Genomic DNA, 9,511 nt, shown 5'->3' on the forward strand with positions numbered 1-9,511 from the left:
GCTGGGGTGCTGGCCTGCTGGGCCCCGTGGTGGGGCTCGGGGCGGTGCCTCGGTGCCGAGGAGAGGAGCTTGCAAGGGTGTCTCCTCCTAAAAGCGCTGTCTCTGCTGAATAACCTGCAGGACGGCAAGTGCAGTTGTTTACCACCCCACCCTGAACACATTTACAAAGTAACGAAGGGTCCTTTGCAGCAAGTCGGGGCTCCCGTGTGGCCACGGGCACCTGGTCGCGCCAACCCTCGCCGGGGGAGCCCAGTGACGCGGGCTGCAGCCTTCCAGCCTCAGCTCCCCTCCTCGGCCCCCCCCCCGCCCCCGCTTATTTGGGAGACGAGGGCTCGTTAATTAAATCCCCGGGCTTAGACCCAACCGTCGCGTTATTCCAACCACATCCATCTTGCAGGCGGCGGCGGCGGCGGCGGCAGGCGCGCGGGCCACGCGCGGGGGAGCCTGAGCGGCGGCCGGGGACGCCCCGCGCCCGCGCCCCCCCCCCCCGTCCCCGCCGCCGCGCAGACCCTCCGGCACCCGCCCTGCCCCGGGTCGGCTCCCGGCGGGGCTCCTGCCCCCCGCCCCGCCCCCCGCCCCCCGGGCCTCGCGCGCCCCGGCCCGGCCCCCCTCCCCCGCCACACGCGCCGACACGCGCGCGCGAACACACACACACTCACACGCACACGCTGGCACGCCGGCGAGCTGCCGGCCGCTCCATGGACCGACTCCCCTGCTTCCCCTGATGCCGGCGCAGCCCGGGATGAGACACTGCAAAATGGCCCGGGTCGCCAGTGTGCTGGGGCTGGTCATGCTCAGCGTCGCCCTGCTGATCCTATCGCTCATCAGCTACGTGTCCCTGAAAAAGGAGAACATCTTCACCACTCCCAAGTACGCCAACCCGGGGGCGCCCCGAATGTACATGTTCCACGCGGGGTTCCGGTGAGTGCGGGCCCGGGTCTGAGCGGCCTCGGGTACCTGGTTTGGGGGGGAGGGGAGGGGAGGGGAGGGGAGGGGGAACCGGGCAGGGGGTGTTTTGGCTTCTCCGAGACACTTTGGGCAAGATAACTGCGTGGTCCTTCCACTCCCCTCTCTGATTCTCCCTCCCCACCCCACCCCCGTCCTTTTTTTTTTTTTTTTTTTTGAACCAAAGCCCCTAAGAGCCGTGGTCCTAATCGATGGGATTGCATTTCTCGTTATTCCTCCTCGGCATCCCTTCCCCCATCTCAAAAATGGGGGGAGGGTTTAAGGAGAACGATGATGGAGGGAGAGGCAGTGTGTGCCTGTGTGTGTGTGCGCGTGTGTGTGCGCGTGTAGGGGGGCGCCGAGCCGGGGAGATGCTCTTGCGTGAGCTGAGCGCCTTCCCGGTGCGGCGTCCGCGGGCTCGGCGGCCGGACTCGGCGGCCCAGGGCGGCCTCAATGGCGCAGGCGCTGGACTCCCCTGGCGCGGTCCTCGCTCCTCTCCCCCCACCCACACCCCAGCAAACGCGGCGCGGCCTGTCCCGCTGAAGCCCCCGGGGCATTTCCCCTTGCCCCTGCTGCCTCCAGGCACCCGCCCCCGCCCCCGCCCCCGCCCCCTCCCGCTGCCCCCTCCCCTCCCCCACCGCCGTTCCCGGATCCTGCGATCCCTCCGCCCTCTGCGGGAAGCGGGCCTCCGTGGGGCCGCCTGCCCTCGCCCCCGGCCCGGGTCACCCCGGGCGAGGGGCTGCACCGGGAAGGCGCCAGGTGCAGCCGGCGCGACCCCTCGAGAGCCCCTGCGCCTTCCTGTGACCCTTAGGAGCTCTCCCGGGGGGCCCTCCTGCGGGCAGGTGTCGCACACAGCGGGCAACCTGTGGTCCGCGCGGCGCAGGGAAGCCCGATCGGGGCAACGAGAGCGGAGCAGGCTCGCGGCCTCCGGGGGGGGGGGGGTCCCCGGGCGGGGACAGGGAGCGGAGTCAGCGAGGCTCGGGAACTAAGAGGTTAAGGCCGGAGCCGCCCCCGGCTCCCCCTGGGTCCCCGGCATCCTCGGCCTCTCTCCGACCATCGGCCCGTCGGCCCCCGGGGGGGGGGGGGGGGGGGGGCGCTGTCCGCGGTGCTGACGCCCGGCCCTCCCGGCGCCGCGGGCCCGGCTCCCGGCCCTGCTCTCCGCAGACGGCCATCTTACGGTCTCTCCCGCACCAGGGGTGGACAATGGAGGCGGATTTCCCTGGGTTGCTCTCTCCCCGCCCTGGGCGTGCGTGGGAGCCAGAGGGGACCGAAGGAGAGCGGCCCGGCCGGGATGCAGCCCGCGCGTGCGCCAGGTGCGCGCCCCCCGCCCCCCCCCCCCCCCCCCCCCCCGCGCCCCAGCCGCCGGGGCTCTAACCGCCCCCCGGGCCGCCCCAGCTGAGGCCAGCTCGCCTGTCTGTGTACTCGTGCTCCTCTGCAGGTCACAGTTTGCGCTGAAGTTTCTAGATCCGTCTTTTGTGCCCATTACGAATTCTCTGACCCACGAACTCCAGGAGAAACCTTCTAAGTGGACATTTAATCGGACAGCGTTTTTGCATCAAAGGTAGGATAGGGGGAAAAGATCCGAAAGGTGATTTTGAATTCTGGAGTTCAAAACAAAATAATGCAAAAAAAAAAAAAAAAAGTAAAATCTGCCCCTCATCCCGAGGTGTTATTTGCATTGTCTTCTCAGCCTGACTGCACAAAGGCTGATTGGTAACCCCTCTTTATGCATGTAGTGCCCTCTCCTAAAAGGAAAACATCAAGAAGACCAATTTGAATGGAAGAGAAAAAGACATTTCCAATATCCTCCCTAACTTGGGCTTAATTGAGCACAATGATTTACAGTTAACATGCATGGGTAATACTGCCAAAGCCATCTACTAGATACATACATATACACATACATACATACTACATACATACATACATACATACATAAAAAGTTAGTTGCATAAAGACCACCTAAGGCATTTCATTCTCCCACTGAGAAAAAAAATATTTTTTAATGTAATAAAATAGAATTGTCTCACCCTGAAACACGCAGCAGCAAATACCATAATCTGCCCCTGTCAATTACTAGTGAAAAAAGCCTAAATATATGCAGGTATCTAAGTATGGCTTTTGTTTTGGTTTTACATATTTGTTTTCATTAAACCTTTATAGCCCTTAACATATTATAAAAGCTATCCAACATCATTTTTATAGGTTGTCTTAAAACAGCCTGTTTGTACATGAGGGAGTTTATGTGTGTGTATGTATGGGGTTTGTGTGTGTGTGTGTGTGTGTGTGTGTGTGTGTCTGTGTGTGAGGTGGGAAAGAATGAGATTTATTCAAATTTTTTATCTTGAGTGATTCTGGTCTCCTCTTAGCAACCCCCAGATAAGTCATTACTCCTTCCTTGTTGGTGGGATTATTATGCTGCTAAATGGAATGTGAGCCATCTAGTGTATTCATTAGGGGTGTGAATACTTATTTTACACGTACTCATTTTACCACTCATTTAGAGGATTGTGTTTGGTCATAGCATTTCTGGTTTCTGCACTCTTTTTTAAGTTAATGACAGAATTAAATTCACTAGATATGTATGATGTCATGAAAATGTTGTTTACTTGAAAAGCTGATATAGTCATGTGATTATTATTAAAATTTTTTTAAATGCTGTTTAATTAGAAACTTACTCCCTGGCAATAATTAATTCTAAAACCACAGATGTGCCTTTCTTTTAAACTATTCAGTTCCTAGGCCAATATTTGTTCTAGAGACAACACAGAAAACTTTAATGGCAGTATACATAATACCTTCCCCAAAACATATTTCTAACTGAATAAGAATTTTCTTCCCACACTAGGCCATGACCAGTCAGAACAATATTTCCTTCTCAAAACTTCCCTCCTTTCAATCCATCTATTTCACAGGCTCTAATTTTCCCAGTATCATTTTAAATTTACCTTTATAACAGGTAAAGGATAGTTTGTAAAGAGCAGTATCAGTAACTTTGGAGGTTTTAGATTAAAGCTTTCAGTTTATGTTGCTTTATACTTTGACAAATGAAGATATTTTAAAAAATAGAGTTCCAGGTAAAGTGATGATATACAAAACATTTAGCTTCAGTCCTTTTATTTTTTAGGCAAAAGACAAAGGAAATTCACAGTGTGATTTCTTGGAATTAGAGAATCTAGTAGCAAAGTAACATATTATTGGTCTCTCTTAAATATTTTAAATAGCTGAAACCTTAAGAGGAAATGCTTACTTTTACTTAAAGCTCAACATGAAGGCAACCCGAAATTAGTGCTATCACCCTTGCCTGGTTTATCCTCTGAATTCTTAGAATATACACACATTTTCAGCGTTTACCATAGCCTCTTTTTCTAAGGATTAGGTTACTCCAGCTAAATTGTGTTTCTATACAATCAAGCAGAAAAATACTCCTGTTTCATTATTCAAAGGACCTTAATGAGATTATCATCTCATTTCTATTAAATATTCAACTACATTCACTGATACTACCATTTCCATATTTTAATAATAGATAGTACTATACTGACTCATATCTATTTGGCTCTTATTTGGATACCAGCGATATTTGATATTCCTTGAACACTGCAGTCCAATAGCAAGCAAGTAGTCCCTAGTTACAAACTCTAAGTCACCAGTGTTTGTGCATTCATGTGAGCTCTTTGGAGCCTGTGTAAATTGTCTCCCTGTATTTTCTGACATAGTTTGTCCTATGCCTCCTCCTTGATCAAATATACTTTTCACGTGGAATAGAAAACCAAAGAATGGCAGCTAGAACTGTAAATTACACCACTGATAAGCCTTGAAGGATTACATCCAGAACTTGGCTTGGCTGAGAAATTAGCATGTCTGTGGATTCTGAAGCAGTCTTTTCCCCAACAACCACAATCACTATGAATGTATAATCTTTCTTGGATACGATGTACCCACGATTCTTGTCTGAATGGAATGGCAGCATAAGACATAAGATGGAAAATCAGTTCTTTTGAATGGGATGCATTTAATGAATTTCTTTTCATTTTAGGCAAGAAATTCTTCAGCATGTCGATGTAATAAAAAATTTTTCTTTGACCAAGAATAGTGTTCGGATCGGACAACTGATGCACTATGATTATTCCAGCCATAAATATGTTTTCTCTATTAGCAATAACTTCCGATCACTGCTTCCAGATGTATCACCCATTGTGAATAAGCATTTTAATATCTGTGCTGTGGTTGGAAATAGTGGGATCCTGACAGGGAGCCGGTGTGGACAAGAAATAGATAAGTCAGATTTTGTTTTCCGTTGCAATTTTGCCCCTACGGAGGCTTTCCAAAGAGATGTTGGAAGGAAAACCAACCTTACCACCTTCAACCCCAGCATTCTGGAAAAATATTACAACAATCTTTTGACCATTCAGGACCGTAACAACTTTTTCCTCAGTTTAAAAAAGCTCGATGGGGCCATTCTTTGGATCCCTGCATTTTTCTTCCACACTTCAGCAACTGTTACCAGGACATTAGTTGACTTTTTTGTTGAACACAGAGGTCAGTTAAAGGTCCAATTGGCTTGGCCTGGAAATATAATGCAACATGTCAACAGGTGTGTATATTTTATTGCCTTTAAGTCTTACCCCACCAGATGGCAAATCAATATTGTAATCTCTTGGGGGTGGGAGGTATCTGATTAGTTACTTGTTGTTAGCTTAGCACTTTAGGGCAAACTCTTATGTTTTTGTAATGAAAGAATGAATCATTCTAGGTAAGAAGTTCTATCTTCTACCCCCAGCTGGTAACAAGTGCCAAATGGGGAAATTGGTGTTTCATCGGTCTCCCCTCTCTATTCCCTCCTGTCTCCTATCTTGGTGGTAAGCCTGACAGGCAGTCATGGAAATCATCAAAAATCAAGAATTTTCTTTAAATGGATAGCTAAGCCCCGATAATGCCAATGGCAAAATTAGACAGACCAAGTAGTTTTCTAAAAAATGATGCAATTGACTTAAAATGTTCCTTTTTATTTGATATTTGGGTGTTTTATCGATGTCCAAGACGAGAAAATCATAAATTGTATAATCAGCCTTTATCATTTGGGATTTCAGTGCCAAAACATGTGAAGGGTATTTTATGAGCTTGTTGTTATGCCTTATAATTTGATAGAGAGATTGACCAGAAATTCAATTTTTTTTGTCTATTCTGATGAGTCTTAACTCTGACTGTACATTAGAATCACCTGGAGAACTTTTAAAAATACTGTTGCTTGTTTCTACTTCAAGGAATTCTAATGTAAATTTATCTGAAAGGGGGCAGGGGGAAGGCCCACATAGCTGTTTTTCTTAATCACTCTCCAGAAGGCAAGGAAGCCCATTGATGCAGTTCAGATCCAGATGCATCCCAGGGCGTGAAGCAGAGTGGATCAGAGTGGAGGGTGGCTCTGGAGGGGCAAACAGAGGACAGCTGACACAAGTGTCTTGCCTCTTCTCATCTGCTTTCTTTTCAGAGCATGCACTTGAGAATTGCAGGGAGTGGGTTTTGTGGGAGTCTGAGTAAAGAAAGCTATCACCTAACCCTAATGTGTAGTCAGAATTCAGAGCCCCTGTCCAGGGAATTTTATAAAGCAAAATTGATTGTAAGGTTTTTTTCTTTAAATCATCTGAGGAAACTGCCTCAACTCTAATTTCCTGTCTACAAATAGCCTCCATGTCCTAACATACTGTCCAGATAGTCCTATGAGTTAAAATGAGTTCTGGGAGGACTGGTAACCAGGGATTTCTAAAGATTTTTATCTCCATCCTATAATCCTCTAAAGTCTCCCAAACTTAAGATCTGTTTAGTTGACCTCTCACAGAAGGAGGAATTATCATCTAATAAAGTGGTATATATCTAACAGGTAGGGTTAGGATCATAATATATAGTCTAAACTGGAACTTTGTCTTTGAGAGAAAGAGGGTGCTATTAATAATGACAACAGGATAATAAAATTTGGGACTATCCTAGTTTCCCAAGATGTATCGTCATTTTTTTGAGAGGTAATGTAGCCCAACTCCTAAGTTTAAAGATGAATCAACTGAGGTACAAAGAAAAGGAGCTATTTACCCAATGTCACTGCCCAAAATGGGCAGAAACAGAATTTTAGAAGCCAGGCCCCCCACTAACCTGTCCTCCTCTGGTCTTTTGACCATATCCTTTTGCTCCCCTCTTGCTTTATTTAAGTTCAGCCATACCAAAAGAATTGTCAGAAGTCATTCTAACTTCCTAGGTAAGAAAAGCCAAGACTAAACTTTTAAATTTCAACTGGAATGGGGAAAGATCTATGTATGAAGCTTTCAAGTAGTAAAGAAGGAACTACACATGCTTAGAAACTTCAGGAAATTGGCCTGTGTGGCCTGTCCTGCCCCCAGCTTTTCAGAAGGACCGTGGAGTTAGGCATAATTCTTCACCGTCACTCGGGCTTGAACCAAATACCCTGCTTCAATGAAAACTCAAAGGAAATACAGTCCATAGAAACTTGATTCATGAACAGTTTAATTTTGCCTGCATAGCTAATGATACACACACACACACACACACACACACACATACACACCAGCACTCTCAAATATGTGGTAGTATAGGTAGGAAGGTTTCAAACTACTGTATAAATATGGAAGGAAAAATAGCCACAATTTAACTTTTTTTTTAATTCAGAAAGTGTTTAAATACTTTTCTTAGACCCCGGCATGCTTAAGAAGGGCTCTGGAGCTCCTAGCTAGTAAACAAAGAAACAGAGAATATTTTTTTTTTATAAGAAGGTACAGAAAAATAAATCCCCATACTCTCTCCAGACCAAATAAGAAAGATTTAATCTCTAGGGTAAGAGAGTGACACAGAAGGTGCCCTTAGGTTAATGACTATGAGAAACATAGTCATTCTCATTCCTGGCCTTCTGCGTTGTCACCACCGAGTCAGAGCCACCACTCCTTAGGACAACCGAGAGGTAGGACTGGCATCAGACATGTACAGCCTGTAGAGTCAGTCACACAGAAGCTGTGCTCAGAAGGGTCCAGTGCTTGATTTAATGCTCTGCTATCACCCTCTTGAAAATCTCAGTGAATTTTGAAGGAAGGGCCCACATTTTCATTTTATGCTGGGTCTCACAAATTATGTAGCCAGTCCTGCCCAGAGGTGTTCTGTAGTCTAAAAGATAGATTCAAAGCCAGTACTATTAGGGGGAGGGGAGGGGGGGGGAAAGGCAAGTACTATTTCAGTTACATGTACAAATCCATCTCCTGGCCCAGTCATATTGACCCTCTCTGATTGAAACCAGCACTGGCCTCTGAATCCACATGTACTTATTATTCCACAGGTACTGGAAAAACAAACATTTGTCACCCAAACGGCTGAGCACAGGTATTCTTATGTACACCCTTGCATCAGCAATATGTGAAGAGATCCACTTGTATGGATTCTGGCCTTTTGGATTTGACCCCAACACAAGGGAAGATCTTCCATACCATTACTATGACAAAAAAGGAACCAAATTTACCACCAAGTGGCAGGAATCACACCAGCTGCCTGCTGAGTTCCAGCTGCTGTACCGAATGCATGGGGAAGGGCTCACCAAGCTGACTCTGTCACACTGTGCCTAAGACTCTGAACAGAAGTGCCAAATGGCCATTTAAAAAGTGCCCCAAATCAAATGGAATAGTCTTCAGAATAGAACCCTAGAGAATTCCTTATAAAGATTGTCTGCCATTTAAAAGGAAAGATGTCTTCTCTCCCTCTTTTGCACTGCTCTTTTAAGGGTCTTGGCAAGACAAATGAGTTGAAGCCACATGATTTAAACTTGATTGATAAAGGGAATGTTGCATTTGGAACTATGCTGCTAATGAAATGGTTTGAAGTATTTTCGTGTTTGTATTTTGATAATAAACTGCCTCCCTTTTTTATGAGGACTAGAGCTGTAGTTCCTGCAGCTTTGAGATACAGTCCTCATAGTCACAGGCCTCTGGCCAGTTTGGGCAGGATTTCAGTTTTGCCTGGGCGGGATCAGACTCTTTAAAATGGAAACAAAAAAAAATTGTTTGCATATCTCATCTCTCTCTATTTCTGTCATTCTCGATCTCTTTCCCTACAACCCCTTGCCCCATCACTGTGGAGTTTAATAATTTGCTAGGAATCATATTAAATTAGCTTTGCGTGTATGTGTTGCATTTGTACTTGTTTGATGTGTTCAAGGCTCTGGGTAACTTTGATATTTCATGACAAACTGACCAAATCATGATGGATCCCCTTATGATTACTTTTACAAGAAATGCCTCTTAGGAAGTTCTCATTAGTCCATGCAGTCGTTCTATAGCAGAGTGGTCCCTCTGTGGTGAGTGGCATATAATGCAGTGCATCTTTCACTAACACAAAGAAAATTTATGTCATGGGCGGGATTGCATCTCTTGACATGAGTGCCATTATGGCAAATCATTCTATTGCCACATCGGCAAGGGCATTCCAGCCTGAGTTTAGTGCCTCCCACAATCCCAACCCAAGCACTTGGCTGGGAAATCTCTCAGAATATAAATGCAATGAGTCAGCTTAAGAG

At 46.8% G+C, this 9,511-nt stretch overlaps 1 protein-coding gene across 1 annotated transcript; it reads left to right on the plus strand.

Annotated features, from left to right (window-relative positions):
- Positions 1–664: 664 nt before the first annotated feature.
- Positions 665–9,041, plus strand: LOC129495403 (sia-alpha-2,3-Gal-beta-1,4-GlcNAc-R:alpha 2,8-sialyltransferase). The gene is made up of 4 exons (XM_055302862.1): positions 665–921; positions 2,384–2,506; positions 4,985–5,542; positions 8,282–9,041. The coding sequence occupies exons 1-4, from the start codon at positions 725–727 to the stop codon at positions 8,562–8,564; spliced, it is 1,161 nt and encodes a 386-aa protein (XP_055158837.1). The 5' UTR covers positions 665–724; the 3' UTR covers positions 8,565–9,041.
- The last annotated feature ends 470 nt before the right edge of the window (positions 9,042–9,511 follow it).

The sequence above is a fragment of the Nyctereutes procyonoides genome, unplaced genomic scaffold (genome assembly GCF_905146905.1).
Source record: "Nyctereutes procyonoides isolate TBG_1078 unplaced genomic scaffold, NYPRO_anot_genome, whole genome shotgun sequence".
Lineage (NCBI taxonomy): Eukaryota > Metazoa > Chordata > Mammalia > Carnivora > Canidae > Nyctereutes > Nyctereutes procyonoides.